At 60.5% G+C, this 16,897-nt stretch overlaps 1 protein-coding gene across 6 annotated transcripts in view; it reads left to right on the top strand.

Moving 5' to 3' along the window:
• The first annotated feature begins 261 nt into the window (after positions 1–261).
• Positions 262–16,897, top strand: part of CEP131 (centrosomal protein 131) — a 32,640-nt gene continuing 16,004 nt past the window's right edge. For 4 of the 6 annotated variants that reach the window (XM_058284865.2, XM_058284864.2, XM_058284866.2 and 1 more), the window contains exons 1-3: positions 262–439; positions 2,232–2,434; positions 15,363–15,484. In XM_058284865.2, the coding sequence (XP_058140848.1) occupies positions 2,249–2,434; positions 15,363–15,484 (308 nt within the window). In that variant the 5' untranslated portion in view covers positions 262–439; positions 2,232–2,248. Of the gene's footprint in view, positions 466–2,231; positions 2,435–15,362; positions 15,485–16,897 lie in introns of all 6 variants that reach the window. The other 2 variants (XM_058284863.2, XM_058284868.2) reach the window with 2 other exon arrangements.

Below are 16,897 nucleotides of genomic sequence, written 5' to 3'. Positions count from 1 at the left end.
CGAAGCCCCGCCCATATAGGCCCCGCCCATCCAGTCCCCAGATGCCCCGCCTCCTTCCCGCCGCGTCCAATCGGCAGCCGGACGCCTTGGCCCCCAGCCCTCCGGCGCTCCTCCCACGCTCGCACCTCCAGAATGACAGCCGAGCCGCCCAATGAAATCCGCAAAGTCCTGAGCGGGCGTCCCGAGGGCCAATCCGGAGTCGGCGCGGGAGGAAAGGCGGGCCGCCGTGCCGGCGTGGTGGGAGGTGCCTCGCTGGTTGCTAGCCGCCGCCGCCGCGACCGCGGGCTCCTCAGGTGCCCGGGCACCTGCAGTCGGCGCCGGGGGCGCGCGGGGGGCAGACCCGCGGGCTCGAGGTGGGCGCCGGGCGCGTCCCAGCTCGGCCGTCCCCGCGCTCCAGGCCCGACTCGCGGCTGCGCCGAGGAGTCCCGGGCCCGCGCAGGTGAGGGGGGCCGAGCAGGTAAACAGGTGAGGGGGACTGGGCAGGCGAGGGGCGGAGGTGGAGCCCGGCGGCGAGTCTCGGGTCCCGCGCCTTGAGCCTCAGCGGGGGACGGGAGGTGGGCGAGCTGCGGGCGCAGACGCCGGGGGTCCTGGGGGCCCTGCAGGCCCACGGCAGACCTCGTCCAAGGTGAGCTCGCCTCTGAGGGCCTCCGGCCTGGAGGTTTCCGTGGAGAGGCCGTTTACCTCCTGCAGCCGCGCGGGGCCCGGGGAGAGGGGGCCACCATGCCAGGGCCAGCAGGTCCAGCCGGGCGTGGCCAGGGCCCCTGGAGGAGGCAAGCCGCCTGGGATGGGGCTCTGCGCCCCACTCTAGAGAGTCGGGGTGTCTGCACCTGGCCAGGGTGCACCCGGGGACCAGGGAGCCTGCGTGGGTGTCGGGGCCTCGAGGCAGAAGAGCCGCCCCCGGCCAGCCAGCGCCTTCCTCGGGCCACGTACAGGTCCTGTGCATCCTCACCGGGCCGGGCAGTCACCCAGCTGGCACTGCCAGGAGCGGAGGTCAGGGGACGAGGCCGTGAAGAGGACAGCTGGCGTGGGGGAGGGAGGCCTGGGGGCGGCAAGGGGCACAGGGTGGTGCAGAGGCCAGAACTTGGTCCCCCGTGCCTGGGGGCCACGCAGGGGCATTGCCTGGGTCAAGAACATCGGCCCTGGCTGCCGTGTGGGCTGGGGCGGGCCAGGTGGAGGCAGGTGGGGGCTTGACGCTGTCCCAGTGGGGGAAGGTGGAATCTTGGGGGTGTGGGGGTGGAGGAACCCTGGACGCCTGAGGTGGCGCCAACAGGGTCCATCCAGAGCAGAAGTGAAGGTGAGGACAGACGGGTGCCAGGATGGGACAGACCTCTGCCTTGAGCTGGTCACGGGGAGAACTGAGGCAGGAATCAAGAGTCTGAGCTGCCGGGTGCCCGGCGCTTGAGCTGGGGCCTGGGGGTCTGGCTGCAGGTACACGTGGGAGCTGGCGTTTCCAGCCACGAGTCCAGAGATGTCCCCTGGGCCGAGCTGGAGGTGTGGAGCTGGAGGGCAGAGGGCAGAGCCCTGGAGAGCCTCACATGCCTGGGGTTGGGGCGAGGCAGGGCCAGCCAGGGGGACTGCCCAGGGCAGCGGGGCAGGGGCAGCTGGCCGCGTCGGGGGCCTCTGATGCGCAGGGGGGGCAGAGGTGCTGCGCCCGCACAGGCTGGTGGAGCTCAGACCAGGTCCTGGTAGGGGCGCCCTCGCGGGTTGAGCATTCATGGGCCCGCGCTGTGGTGTCTTATCTGAGCCACGTGAGCACCCCGTGATCTCTCGTGACCCTGGCCTCACAGATGAGGGGTACGAGACTCAGAGAGAGTAGCTTTGTCAAGGTCACACGCCAGGTAGGGGCTGAGCCCAGGCGCAGGCCCGCCTGCTTGCTGCCCCTGCCCACATTTGGGTGGGAGGGCCGCCCTGGGCCCACCAGGCCTACACTGCACTGCTCCCAGCACCTCACTCGCCTGCACAGCCACACCTGGGTGTTTGTTCAAAACAGCCCCCTGTTTTCCTGAGGAGACCCCCAGCTAGGTGTCCAGGGGAGTGGGATGGCAGGCAGAGCTGGGTGCCCTGGGCTGCCAAGACCTGGCAGGTTGTGAGTGAGCATGTCCTCGGCCAGAGGTGCTGGGCGCAGTGGACTGTGGTTCCTGGGGTGGACGCAGGGGCCGTGGCTCCTGGGGGTGGATGCAGGGGCCGTGGCTCCTGGAAGCGTCTCACTGCGCCTCTTGGTTTGCTGTCAGGGCCCCCCTCGCCCACAATGAAAGGCTCCCGGGCCACCAGCGGCCCCCCCGGCCCCCCGGAGGGCAGCCCGGAAGGCGTGGACCTGAGCCTGACAGGCCTGCCTCCGCCCGTGTCCCGGCGCCCCCGCAGTGCCTCTGCTGCCAGGCCCGTGGCGCGCCCCGTCTCCGTGGTCGCAGGCAGTGAGCTGAGGAGGAGAGCGCCGGTGAGTGCGGGGCGGGGGGGTGCCGGGCCTCCTGGGGAGCCGCTGTCCGCGGCACCTCCTCGGTCCAGCTTCACGCGTGGGAGACCTCACATCACATGCTCCCTCACCCAGTCCCTAAGGCTGTCCCGGGGCCCGCCCTGCAGACCAGGGAAGTGACCTCAGGAGGTCAGGGGCCAGGGCCAGCCGGGCCAAGGCAGAGCCTGGAATCTTCCAGTGCCAAGCTGGCCATTGTGCTCCACCCCGCAGGGAATCGTCTGAGTCCTCGAGCAGCAGGGCTGATGCGGGCAAGGGTCTCAGGGAAGCCCCTGTGGGCGCGGGCAGTGGGGGGACAGCAGGACAGCCCGGGGCCAGAGCTGCCTTTCCTGCCCACCGGTGTGAGCTGGGGGGTTCGGGGTGCTGCGCTGGGCTGGCTGGGGGGGCTGGGGGCCCTCTGCAGTCCCCCGGGTTGCCCCTTGCTGGGGCTAGTCTTGAAGGCAGGGAAGGAAGTGGGGGCTGGCGGTGCTCCAGGCTGGTCTGGGCCAGAACAGGGCGAGGCCCGGTGGGCTCGGCTGGACGCGGGGGCAGGTCTGGGCTGTTCGCTTCCTGCCCGAGGCCCGTGCGAGGTGGTTTGTCCCTGCCCCTCATGGCAGCCACCTGGGGCCCGAGGGCAGGTGGGCCTCCCAGCACCTGGCTGAGAAGATGTCTGGGCCGCAGTGTTGCTCGGGGGGGTCTCTGAGCCCACTCCCCTCTCCCTGCAGATCGCAGTTCCTTGGTCTGCCCCGAAGCCCCTGAGGCGGTTGGCTCAGAGTCTGCCACAGACCTGGGCTGAGCCCTGGGGCAGGCAGGCGCTTGCTGGGCAAGGAAAGTCCGTCCAGTGGAGGACCCTGTGTCCAGACCCATTCCCAAAGCCCTGAGACCCACAGGGCCGGGACAGGGGATGTCCTGACGTGTCACAGCAGGACACACTCGTGTGCACAGATGCACTGTGCCATTTATCACGGGACATCTGACTCGGGCTGGCTCGGGCCCGCACCCCCTGCCCCCGTGGCCCTGCAGCCCGGGCTTGGGTGGGGCAGGAGAGTGGCAGCGGAGGGAGGAGGGTCCACGGCCAGACACAGGCCAGAGCTGCTCGGACACAGTGCCGCGGGGACTTAACTTCAGGACCCGCGGCTGGGCCGGGGCTGACCTGGGAGCTTCCTGCCACCTCTCAGCTTCCCGCTGGGAAGAACACTCGCGAGCAGGGGCTCTTAGACAGGGCCTGTGAGTTTGAATTGAAGTTCAAAAAACATTCCCGCGGGGACGCGATGGTGCGGGTGTGGTGCGTTTAACTAGTGCACAGTATGGTGTGGACTTAGTGAGGGGTCCACAGAGCAGAAGAGGCTAAGAACCCCTGCTCTAGACATCACCAAACACAAAGTCCCTTTGAAGAATTAATTACAAAAACCCTGCTTTCCTCGACCACCTTTCAGCAAACACATCTTATTTTTTAACCCAAAAGGACTCAATTAAAAAAAAGCAACACGTGCTGTGCGTAAACATCTGCGCACACACCTGTGGCCTCGTGTCTCATGAGTCTCGTGTGTTCCCTTTATACCCAGGGGCCCCTGCCTGCGCCGGCTCCTGGGGCAGCAGGGAGCTCTTCCCGTGAAGCCACCGTCCTGCCTGCATTAGACCCAAAGCCGCCTGTGCTGCGAGTTGCAGGGAGGTGACGGCCTGCAGGCCCCTCTGCTGTCCCTCCCCGGGGCATCACCCCAGCCCTGCGTGCGGCGGGGACAGCTGCCACCAAGGCCCCGGCTGCGACCAGCCCAGCTCCTGACTTCACTGAAGTCGACCTGCCTGTCCGCAGTTGTCCTCTGCCCCTCCCCGCTTCTGTGTCTGACGTCCGTGTTTCCTCGCTGTCTGTCCCCACGCGAACGTGGGCGCCGAGCGGGCAGGGCCTGGTCCAATTTGGGGCTCTGCCGTCCCAGGGCCCAGCCCGGGGCCTGCCGTGGCAGGAAGCCCGGGAGCAGCCCCAGGAGTTAGTGTCTCCCCACGCCCCGTCCTCTCGCCCGCCCATGCCCCAGCACTTGGTCCCCTGGCCTCCCCCCGTACGTGGGCCGAGCGTGGTCATCCCTGGCTGGTGCCTGCCCGGTGACCGTCCTGGTCCATGTCTCCACGGGCACCCCTCGCCCCTGAGCCTCGCTGTCCCTGGCACCCCGTCTGGGGAGCGAGCAGCAGGCGGGTGGGCTGGTCTGCTGGCCTAAGGGATGTTGGTGCCAAACCGTGAGGGACCCTTGCTTGCCACAGCTGTGCCCCCCGACCCCTTCACCCTCGCCGTGACGGTCACCCTCTACGGCCTCCGCTCCCGCCTCTTTCCCTGAAGAGAGGAGTCTTTGGATCTCAGGTCAGCCCCCTTGGTGGGCAGACTCCAGGCGAAGCGTCTCCCCTGTCTCTGCTGCTCCTGGGGCAAGAAGTGGGCAGCCCCCTTGGTGGGCAGACTCTGCCTGGAGACTGCACTGACGAGGGCCAGCTCCGCCCCAGGCGGGCTCCACGTGCCAGGCCTGCCTTCGGGGGTCTTCGTCCGTGACTTCGTTCACCTCCCGAGCACCCCCTTTCCACTCGGATCCGCCACTTAGCGGAAGGCGCCTCCGCTCTCCCCCAGCAGACTCCCTTCCAGGTGCTCCGTCCCTGAACCCGTTCTCCTCGGCCTCTAGGCTTCAGGGGGCTCGGCCGGGGTCCGAGTCGCCTCCTTGCTGCCGTGCTCTGCTCAGAAGCTTGCCAGGCACTGACCATCCTTTCTGAGAGCAGTTCTGGCCATCCCTTCCCATGCCTCCTGAGTGCCAGCACCTTTGCCAGCCTCGTGTCAGCCACACTCGAAGTTTTGCCAGAACTGTTCCTGTTTTCTTGACTACCTAAAAAATATACAGTTTTATACACAAACACCTTCGTGCTAAAGCCAGTAGGATTTTATGGGGATGCTGGAAACGTTTCCGCCGAGGCCAGGGTCCTGCTGTTCCTGGGGCACAGAGGTGGCAGCCAGTGCAGTTGGAAGGAGAGTCAGAGCCATCAGGGTGGGTGATGGAGACAGAGCTCACTGCGTGATAGGGCCTCTGGCAAGCCTTAGCCTATCCCTCAAGCCATCAGGCAGTCAGCGGGATCTAGTAGCATCCAGAAACGAGCGCCCTCTGTGCTGCACACGGGACGGTTAGAGCACATACTGCTGAAGCTGCTGACCAGGCGCTGTCCACGCCAAAGTGATGTGACCTCGTCGCAGACTGGCCATGTGAGGTTACTTGTGAATCCTGAAAAGAGATTGATAATATTGGTAAACTAATCACCTCCAGGTGTGATAGCCTTTGATTGCATGAATTCAGATGAGGGCCTTTGATTAGATCACCTGTTAAGATGGATTCGGGGCTTTGGAGCGACTGCTTCAGTGGGCCTGGCTCAGGCTGAGCCCACCCCCTTTCTGGCACCGACATAAACGAACACTCAGGAAGACACGGGAAGGGAGCTCTGTCGTCGTCGACGAGCTGTCGTGGGGAAAGCGGGAGGCCGGGGAGGAGCTGAGCAGAGCAGCTGAGACAGTGCAGGAAGCCTGAGAGACAAGCCCTGGGCCAACTGCAGCCGAGATCAGGGAGAAGGAGCAGCGCTTGGAAGCCGGAGGGGGTGCAGGAGGCCAGGCAGAGGGCGGCCGTCTCGCTGCACCACGTGGCATCGTGCCAGGACCACCAGCAGCTGACTTCAGTGGGAAAGTATCGGCCTGGCAACTGTAAGATTTTACCCCCCATAATGCCCTTTATAAAAGCCAACCAATTTCTGGTACTTTGCATCGGCAGCCCTTTGGCAGACTAATACACAGACCTTTGGAAAATTGAGATAAGATGAGGTCCGTCCTGCATCCCATCACCTGATAAAACCACTCTTGCCAGTTTCCTTGATTATTTCACAAGTCATGCAAATATTCTTTGAACAGGCCATTCATATACCCCACTTAAAATTCAAAAGGTAGGGGGGAGAAAACCCCAAACAACCAAACAAAGAGGAAGACAAAAATAAACAACAGCAACAAAGGTCGGGGGAACATATGTGGCTCAAGCAGTTGGGTGCCTGCCTCCTATATGGGAGGTCCTGGGTTCAGTTCTTGATGCCTCCTAAAGAAGACAGGCAGACAATGAGCAGACACAATGAGCAGATAATGAGCAAAAACACAATGAGTGGAAACAATGAGCAGACAGCTGAGGGAACCATGTCATGGTGGGAGGGCTTAAAAGGTACCAGAGGAGTGTGGGGAGAGGCCTGTGGAGGTGGCCGGCGGGTCAGTTCCTCCAAGTTTTTCTGCAGGTGTTCTGGGCAGGAATGAGCCCACTTTTAAAAGGTGTCTGACTGCTGTTACAGCTGTCAGGCGCTGCATTAGGGTTCTCTAGGGAAACAATCAGTAGGATATCTGCCACTAGTATGTGGAGTCTCACGCAGCTGTGGGGATGCTCAAGTCCAGGTTCCGCAGCAGCTGCAACCAGGGGCTCCACTGAAAGCCCAGTGAAGGTTCTTGACTAGTCCTGGGAGGTGTTGGCTGTGCAAAGGCAAGCTGGGAAATTCTCACTCAATGCTGGAATCACTTCCCCTTCTAAGGCATTCAGCTGACCGGGCTAAGCATCACTCATTGCTGGTGGCAATCTCCCTAACTGATGTAATTGTAACCAGCTCTCTAGGATTTACCACTGCAGTGAAGTCAATGGTGACTAAAGTCCATAAATGCCCTTGTGTTACAGTTAGCCCAGTGCTTGCTTGACCAAGCAACTGGGCACAATTACCTGGCTGAGTTGACACAACAGCCTAACCATCACAGGCACTGTTTTCTTATTTTTTAACTTTTTTATTTTTTAAGGAGGTACTGAGGCTTGAACCCAGGACCTTGTTACATGCAAAGCAGGTGCACAACCACTGCTCACTCCCCGTTTTATTTTGTATTTTTTATCTTTTTTTTAAAAAAGTTACATAGATCACACAAAACTCTTTAACAGCGATGCGGTCGCTCATTGTATGCATGTGTGATGATTTACTCCCTCCAGCTTTCCCCCGACCTGCGGCAGATATTCTTGTGGCTGCGCCGTTTCCCACCCGTGTGAAAATACTTTGATTACAAATCCTAAAAGTGTAATTCCTGGGTCAGAGGATGTTTATTTAAAGTGTCAGTCGACGTTGCCAGGCTGCTCTCCGTAAAGATGTGCCAGTGTCTGCATGCGCCTCATTCCTTGCCAGCCCTGCATGCTGGCAGGCCGGTTGGTCTTTACTAATTTGATGATTATAGAAAATGTATTTGGGGAAGCGGACTTGGCCCAGTGGTTAGGGCGTCCGTCTACCACATGGGAGGTCCACAGTTCAAACCCCGGGCATCCTTGACCCGTGTGGAGCTGGCCATGCGCAGTGCTGATGCGTGCAAGGAGTGCCCTGCCACGCAGGGGTGTCCCCGCGTAGGGGAGCCCCACACACAAGGAGTGCGCCCCGTAAGGAGAGCCACCCAGCAGGAAAGAAAGTGCAGCCTGCCCAGGTGTGGCACCGCACACACGGAGAGCTGACACAGCAAGATGACGCAACAAAAAGAAACACAGATTCCTGTGCCACTGACAACAACAGAAGCGGACAAAGAAGACGCAGCAAATAGACACAGAGAACAGACAACTGGGGTGGGGGCAGGGGGAAGGAGAGAGAAATAAATAAAAAATCTTTTTTAAAAAAAAGAAGGAGCATGCAAGAGGGGGCGTAGAGGGGGAGGGGGAGAGGAAAAAAATACATATATGTTTGTACTGTTTTGAAAAAATAATGTTTTAAAATTTTAGAATAGTTTTAGATTTGCAGAAAAATTACAGTACTGAGAGTTCCCCAGCACCCCACGAGCAGTTTCCCGTTACTAACAGCTGTTGACAGGGCACATTCCTCACAGTGAACGAACCAGTGCTGTACATTTGCATCAACTCGCGTTTATTCCTTGCTCAGACGTGCTTGGTTTGCACCTGGTGCCTTCTGTGCCGGGTCCTTCCCGGAGCCCACATGACGTGTGGCCCTCGCGTCTGTCTGGACTGTGCTCCGGGGCCTGGTTGTGACCGGTCTAGGTGGAGGGAGGGTCTCAGAGAGAGGGGAAGCCGAGGAATTGGGGGCGTCGGCGGGGACCTTGGTGTAAGAGGGGAGCTGAGAAAGAGGCCATAGCTGGAGCGGGGAGTGGACTCGAGAGGCTTTTGGTCTTTTAGGAACTTAAAACTCAGGTGACTCGCATCACAGCACCTATCAAATGTAAGTGTTTGGAAGACAAACCTGACGGGAGCCTCCTCACGTGTTCTACCTTAAGTTGGGGACCCGCCCTGCACTTGCAGCAAGGTAACCCGAGGAAGGTGGAGGCCGGGGCTGGCGGAGAGGACGGGGGAGAGGACGGGGGAGCCGTCAAACAGAGGCAACTCCTGTGAGGACGCCGCTGTGCTGCGAAGAAGCGGGCAGAGCCCAGGGCCAGGTGGGGGAGGAGGCTTAAGATGAGAGGGGGCGGATGGGGCTCGCTCGGTTGAGCGCCTGCTTCCCACGTGGGAGGCCCCGGGCTCGGTTCCTGTGCAAGACAGCAAGCTGATGCAACAGGCAGGGAGCAGATGTGGCTCAGGCGGTTGAGCACCCACCTCCCATGTGGGAGATCCCAGGTTTGGTTCCCGTTGCCTCCTTAAGGCAAGAACAAAATGACAAGCAAATGAACAGAAAACAAAAAAAACCAGCTCGGGAGCCAGTGTGGCTCAGTGGAGCTCAGGCTTCCCACGCATGAGGTCCGGGGTTCAGTCCTGGGGGCTGCCCTGGCGTGGGAGACCTCGCTGTGGACCGTGTGTTTAGCTCAGTGGAGAAGCAGGTGGCCACGCAGAGAAAGAGAGTGGGGCCTCGGTTTACACCATCAGCACCTTCCAGCACCCTTGGTGTCTGTGCATTGAAAATCACTCAGAATAGTGGTAGGCCGCTTTGCCTGGAGACTGCCCCCTCCCCGCATGCTGCCCCACTGCGGCCACACTCCCCAGCTTTATACGGGGCACGGTAATAGCAAATCCCATCATTTAATAAGTGTTTGTCGTACAAACATACCTATCACACTATCTTATACATATGGCAAATTGTAACAATAGGTAAGCAAAATTAAACATAAAAGTAATTTTTAAAGTGTTAATCTTTCTCTCTCTGCCTTTACTTTTTTCAATCGCCAGCCGTGTATACCTGAGTTTGTGTAAAATGTGGTCCCGCTGTCTGTAGAGCACTGTACGTGTCGGTTGGTGTCCGTTTGTGCGTGAACTTCTTGCTCCCAGAAGCAGCAGCACCCCACAAGCGCTGAGCACCCCCGGTGTTCCAGTCTTGGTGTCTAAGACCGTTCTCCAGTGGAAGGAACCAGGGCTCCTCGAGTGGCTGATCGAGGAAGAGCAGGAAATACATGAGATGAGCCTGGAGCTCCGCGTCGTGCTGGAAAGTAGGGGCGTGTTCCACAAACGCAAACCAGACCAGCCCACCGCAAGGGGAGGGTGTCAGAGGGACCCGGGAACCGTCCCAGAGAGCTCCCATGGGCTCCCACGGAGCAGCATGGGCCAGGAAGCAAAGTGGTAGTGGCTTATCCTGCAAATGTCCAGGAGCCCACGCTGATAGAAATACACAAACGAGGGAGAAGAGGCAAACCTCCCACGCAGAATCCCAGCGCCTGCCACCCATCCTCGAGGTGGCGTCCAACCCCTACCTCTTAAGCAACGCTGCCTGCAGCAACGTCCTCCCAAAGAGGACAGCGGGGACAGTCGCTCCACGCCGGAAGCCGAGGTCGGCCCAGCAGCCTGAGCCTTGTCAGCAGCACGACCCCGAGAGCCGGGACGGGAAGGGCACGTTGTCCCCGCGTCCTGCCAGCCCCCAGCCCCAGCCTAACCACAAGAAGTCAGCAGGCAGCCCTGCCCGGCCTCGCTGCGGGCTCCGCCGCCCGGGCCCTCCTGCCCGCTGTGGAAGGTGCTGCGTCACCGTGGGGGGCAGCGCTCCGACGCCGGTGCACGGGCTGCGGGGCCACTTACAAGCGTCCCCGCCAGCACAGGCGGAAGGGAAAAGGGACAAAGCTGCCTTAGCAGTGGTCAGCTTGGGAGATACAGGGGAGTTTAATTTTCATATTTGTGCCCTGCTGTGTTTTCCAGGTAATCAGAAAATTTTCACAGATCAGAAAATGATAAAATGTTTAGAACTTAAAAGCGTTGGCTGAACAGCTTTTAACGGGCAGTGAGGCTGCGGTCAGGGTGAGTGTGTTAGTGGCCAGGGGGCTGCCGAGGCAAGGGCCAGCACTCTTGTTGGTTGGTTTTGTTTTGTTTTTTACTTTTAACCTTACTCACTCTTGAGTACCTGATCATGCAAAAAGATACAATGTAACAAAATGAATCAAGTATTGCTGCTAGTTTCCTTTATACCATCTCTCCTTTTTTTGAAACATTTATTTTAATATACCCTCAAATTTACAGAAAAATTTCAAGAATATAATGAAAAAGCACCGAAATATCCTTTACCCAGTGTATTAGCCAAAGGGGTGCTGATGCAAAATACCAGAAATGGGCTGGTTTTTACAAAGGGTATTTATTTGGGGTAGGAGCTTACAGATACCAGGCCATAAAGCATAAGTTACTTCCCTCACCAAAGTCTATTTTCATGTGTTGGGGCAAGATGGCTGCAACATCTGTGAGGGCTCAGGCTTCCTGGGTTCCTCTCTTCCCAGGACTCCAGCTTCAGCATTAAACTCTGACATCAAAACTCCAACATTAAGAACTCTCACCCTGGGTGGTGGACTTGGCCCAGCAGTTAGGGTGTCTGCCTACCACATGGGAGGTCCACAGTTCAAACCCCGGGTCTCCTTGACCCGTGTGGAGCTGGCCCACATGCACAGTGCTGATGTGCTCAGGGAGTGCCCTGCCATGCAGGGGTGTCCCCCCCGTAGGGGAGCCCCACGTGCAAGGAGTGCGCCCCGTAAGGAGAGCCGCCCAGCGCGAAGGAAGTGCAGCCTGCCCAGGAATGGCGCCGCACACATGGAGAGCTGACACAACAAGATGACGCAACAAAAAGAAACACAGATTCCCGTGCCGCTGACAACAACAGAAGCGGACAAAGAAGAGCACGCAGCAAATAGACACAGAGAACAGACAACCAGGGTGGGGGTGGGGGGGGGAGAGAAATAAATAAATAAATCTTAAAAAAAAAAAAAGAACTCTTACTCTCACTCTGTCCTTGGCCATGCCTTTTATCTGTGAGTCCCCACCCACCAAGGGATGGGGACTCAACACCCTAATGATGTGGCCCCATCAAAGCCCTAATCATAACTTAATCACACCAAGGTACAGACCAGATTACAAATATAATCCAGTATCTATTTTTGCAATTCATAACCATATCAAACTGCTACACCTAGATTCACGAATTATTTACATTTGCTTCATTTACCCTACCATTCTTAATAGATAGATAGATATAGAAATGAAAGAACAAAAGAAAAAAGGAAAGAAAAAGATGAAAGATGGATTTGTAACCTTTTCCTCATCAAAATTTTACCCATTAGATTTAGTGTCCATTCTTTTTTGAATCAGCTATTACTATAATAGTTACAAAATGCTGCTTTCCTAGCTCCATGCTTCTTCCATAGTTAGTAGTTTACGTTCTGCTCCAAGAAGAACTTTACTTTCTCTCCCATTTCTTTATTCTTTTTTCCTTTTGTATCAGGATGGACTCCTGGGTTCTTTTTCACCGTTACTCACTGGTGACTCTGTTCTGTCCACTACACTCTGCTGCCTCTGTGTGGGGGTCATTTAGTCCTCCCAAGCACTCTGCGCCAGGCCCAGCTGCTTTTCCCACTTTGCAGAGAAAGCACCGGACCAAGAGAGATCATGGAATTGTCTCAGGGCCCCACAGCTTGGGCTTTCGAGACCCCAAAGCCAGATCTAACCACCCCACTTCACACCCTCTTCTTTTTTTTTTTTTTTTCTTTAATTCCCCTCCCCTCCCCCGGTTGTCTGTTTTTCTGTCTTTTTGCTGCGTCTTGTTTCTTTGTCAGCTTCTGTTGTCGTCAGCGGCACGGGAAGTGTGGGCGGTGCCATTCCTTGGCAGGCTGCTCCCTCCTTCGCGCTGGGCGGCTCTCCTTATGGGTGCACTCCTTGCGCGTGGGGCTCCCCTATGCGGGGGACACCCCTGTGTGGCAGGGCACTCCTTGCGCGCATCAGCACTGCGCATGGGCCAGCTGCACACAGGTCAAGGAGGCCCGGGGCTTGAACCGGGGACCTCCCATGTCACACCCTCTTCTTGACGTCAGTGGACTTGAGTTTCCGTCTTGGTCATCATTACCCCGACTGGGTTTGCCGTCAAGCCAGGCTGCACAAAGATTCTCCTTAATGTTTGCAGACTGAATGTTGGACTTGCTGAGAGTTTTGAACATACCGTTAAGGGATGAAGACCGAACGTAGACTTCATCAGAGCTTCCTGTGGTCAGGAGCTCGCGGCCAGCACTTTTCTTCTGGTTGAGGCTCAAAGGAAAGTGAGTTTAGGAAGTGGACGGGGCTCAGCTGGTAGAGCTTCCGCCCACCATATAGGCGGTCCAGGGTTTGGTACCCAGGGCCACTGGCCCACACAGTGAACTGGCCCAAGGGCAGTGGTGCTGCGCGTTAAGGGATGCAGTGCCACATGGGGGTGACCGCCGCATAGGGGAGCCCCATGTGCAAGGAGTGCGCCCTGCAAGGAGAGCCGCCCTGCACGTGCCAGGAGTGGCACGGCACACACGGAGAGCGCACACAAGGTAATGCAATATAAAGAGACACAGATTTCTGGTGCTGCCTGACAAGAATTCAAGCTGACCCAGAAGAACACACAGCAAATGGACACAGAAAAGACAATGGGGGGGGGGGGCAGGGGGAACGGGAGAGAAATAAATAAAATCTTTTAAAAAAAGAAAGGAAAGTGAGTTTCTAGAGTAAAATGTGGCAGTCTTAGCACCGTCTTTGAGGAATGTCTGATTGGGGTGGGCTCCTTGGACAGGAGCGGGGCGAGGCTTTCTGCCCGGCGTTCCAGGCTGTCTGGTGGTCTCTAGCTGGCCCGCAGCCCTGGTGGGGGGCGTTGCGGGCTGGCCCTGCCATGCAGTCCCCTGTTCCACTTGAAGGTCCCTGGCTCTGGAGTCCCGGTCTTCCTTAAGTGATTCCTCAGTGTCCACCCTGCACACTCGTGTTGCCTTCTCCATAGCAGAGGACACAGAAGGAAGAAATAAATAACCACTCCTTTCACCTCCGGTGCGTAGCGCCGGGCCCAGCTTTGAGCGGGTGCTCAGTACATACCTGGGGAATGGACTACACCTACGGAGTACCTCCTGAAACGTCTGTTTTCCACCCCTTCTTTCCAGATGCGAAGCTCTTTCAGGTCTGGGAAGCTGGGTTCCACCACGGCCCCGTGCACTGGGCTTGAGTGTGGTGTGCTGGCTTTTATGAGGGCTGTTTATTGGGGTAGATGCTGAAGTCACAAGGCCCGAGGAGCCCAGCTCCAGGTTACTCGTGTTGCCGCGTTGCTGGCGCGGGACGGCGGGCGACGGCTGCGAGGGTCCGGCCTCCCTCTTCCCTCTCAAGTCCCTGTGGGCCCAGCTTCCGTCTCAGCGACAGGCTGGGACCGGGCTCGCCTCTCTCCCCAGGGCTCGTGTGTTTCGGGGCCCAGCTGCTCGGTTCCCATCTCAACGTTGGCTGAAATCTCTCCCGGGGCTGGGGCCTTGTTTTTGGCGCCGTCGCTCTCCCTCTGTTTTCCCCTCCGTGTGTCTGCTTCTCTGTGTCCTTGATAGTGTTTCCACAGCCTCCACGGAGGCGGGAAGCAGCCTTGCAGGCCGTCAAGTCAGAACCCTGAGCTCCACGCCGGGGCCGCAGACCGCCTCCTGCCACTGGAGCTGCTCCTCCAGGGCCTTTCATCTGCCTGGAGCCAGATGCCACGTCCCCGTGCCTGGGTCCCCTCAGTGCCGCGTCTCCCGGGGCCCACGTCAGCCTCACAGCCTCGCGCCGCTCCACGGCCAGCGCCCGTCGCGGGGTTGGGCCCGAGTGCTCCAGCCGTTGGTCTGCAGGCCCGTGGCCTCCGCCGCTCGCCTTCTGGCGGCCACGCCGCGGACGTCGGCTGCAGCTGCCTGTCCAGGCCCTGCTTCCCTCGCTGTGGTGGCCGGCTCCCGGTTCTGGGAACCCCGCTTTGCCCCACGGCTGTGCCCCTGGACGTGGCGAGCGGGCCCGGGTCTCCGCATGCCCTGTGGCCCTCGCTCTCTGATCTCTTAGCACGGCCGCCCGGCGCTGTGAGGTGGGCTTTGCGTTCAGTCCAGAACGGTCGTTCCGCTTTTTTTTGTCTCCGTCCCTGAGGGGTCCTGGAGCGTTGCAGGGCATGGGGGCTTCTGTGCCAGCCTGCGCAGGGGTGGGCTGCCTGCCCCAGGCCAGCAAGCACTGCCTGCCGGCCTTGCCGCCCGCCCATCGCGGCTCTTGGCGCCCTGGCGCAGTGTCTCGCTGGCCTCACGGGCCCGAGTGCCACTTCTGGTCGTGCGTGTGCCGCAGCCCCTGCGCTGTGGTCTCACCCGGGCCGCCTCGCAGTCCTGTCTGCCGTGCCCAGGCCATGGGCACTTGGGGCTGCGTCTCCTCGTCTGACCCTTTCGAGACCCACCTGCTGGTGTGGACGGGGTGATCACACGGCAGCCGGTGCCGTAGGGTGCAGGTGACGGGGCGGGCAGCCTCTGCCCCACGGGGGCGCGTCCCCACCGCGCGCAGGAAGGGGCGCCTCCAAGCATGCAGGGCCCGCAGCCCAGGGGGCAGGAGCTGAGCCCGCCCAGCCGCGCTGGGTCCCCCGCCCTGCCTGGGAGCTGCCCCATGGGTGGGAGGAGCCCCCTCTTTTCCGGAGCCCGTCTCGGGGGCCCGAGCCGCTGACTGATGGTTCTTCCCTCTCGCAGGACGCCATGGGGCCTCGGGGCCCCCGGGCCATCAACAACCTGCGCCGGTCGAATAGCACCACGCTGGCCAGCCGGCCCTCGAGCGGCGCCCTCAGCCCGCCCAGCAGCCTCGGTGGCCTCAGGTAACTGCTGGTGCCCTCGGGGTGCCCCAGCTCAGGGGGCCTGCTGGGCAGCGGGCCCGGCGCCCACACGGACCTGTCCCGGCAGGTGTGCGCTGCGCCCACTGCCCAGGCCGAGGCGGGTGTCTGCCCCCCGCCGCACCTTTCCTGCAGACACCTGGGCGCGAGGGGCGCCGGCCCTGCACGCCTGCCCCGCCCCGCCCACTGAAGCACTGCCCATCCTGCCCCCACCGGGGCCGGGCAGCGGGCGGTGGGCTCCCCAAGCCAAGTGGCCAGCGCTCAGCCCTGCCCGCCCTGCAAAGCGGCCGCCTCTGCCCCACTCCCGCCGTCGGGGTGGCACCCGGGAATGTGCGGCCTCAGACCGGCCAGGGTGCAGGGTGGCCCCGTGGCGCCCGGGCCCGGAGCAGCAGCGGCCTGGGGAGTGAGCCTCCCGGGGCCTGTGCTGCCCAGACGCCAGGCACACGGCTGGGCACTGGGCACTCTGCGGGGACTGTGCGGGGCTGCCACTGCCCACGGCTCCCAGGCCCCCCCAGACCCACGCCCCAGGGCGGCCTCGCTCTGCCCTTGGAGCACAAGAGTGCTTTTTGCCGTAATTAAGGAAGTTTAAACGCGGTATTTAAAGCGAGAGGGAGGCGTGGATGCTGACGTGGCATTGCCCCAGTGCCCAGGCCCCATGCCGGGGTCTCGCGGCGTAGCGTCCGTGCTCTGAACAGGTGTGGGGGCTCGGGGGCTTCCCCCCGACTCCCCCCCCCCCCCCCCCCAGGAAGCCCCTGCTGGGAGCCGGCCCCGCCCCTCCTCGCCCGTGTCGTGCCATCGTGTCACACGCGCTGTGGCCTTTGTTCTGGCTCTTCGTGAGCGGCTCCATGGCTCGAGGCCGCGCCCTGCCCTGCGCACAGCGCTGCGTTCCAGGCCCTCCGTGTCCACACCGCTTCCCTTCCGGTTCCCGTCTTGCCGGCTGCCCGCCGTGCCTGCTTTCGTCCCATGGCCGGGCTTTTTCGTCCCGTGGCCGGGCGTGTTTGACCGTGGCCAGGTCTGCGTGTGCGGGTGTGTCCGGGGAGCGGCGGCTCAGGCCTGCTCCGAGCGGTGCCACCCGCGTCCTTGCGCTGGGGGTGTGTGATGTGGGCTGTCCTTGCATTTTCTGGCTGATCTTGAGACCTCCCTTTTCGCCCGCTTGTCTCTTTAGGCTTTTTCCTCCCATGAAGCGTTTGCTCACGGCCTCTCCCACTTTTCAGCTAAGGGGATGCTCAGAGCAGCCCCCAAACCAGCACTCCAGCCTTGCCCGAGATGAGGCCTGCTGCTCTGATGTGGGGGGTCGGGAGCCGAGTTTCACTAGCCCCCCATTCTCCCAGGCTCGAGCTCGAGAACCCCCGGGCCCTTCCTGATTTTTCCATCCTCCTGAAGGGCTGCGCTAGCCTT

Source organism: Dasypus novemcinctus, chromosome 21 (genome assembly GCF_030445035.2).
Source record: "Dasypus novemcinctus isolate mDasNov1 chromosome 21, mDasNov1.1.hap2, whole genome shotgun sequence".
Classification (NCBI taxonomy): domain Eukaryota; kingdom Metazoa; phylum Chordata; class Mammalia; order Cingulata; family Dasypodidae; genus Dasypus; species Dasypus novemcinctus.
Note: the sequence above shows the minus strand (reverse complement) of the source record. Positions and strands in the feature narration are given on the sequence as shown.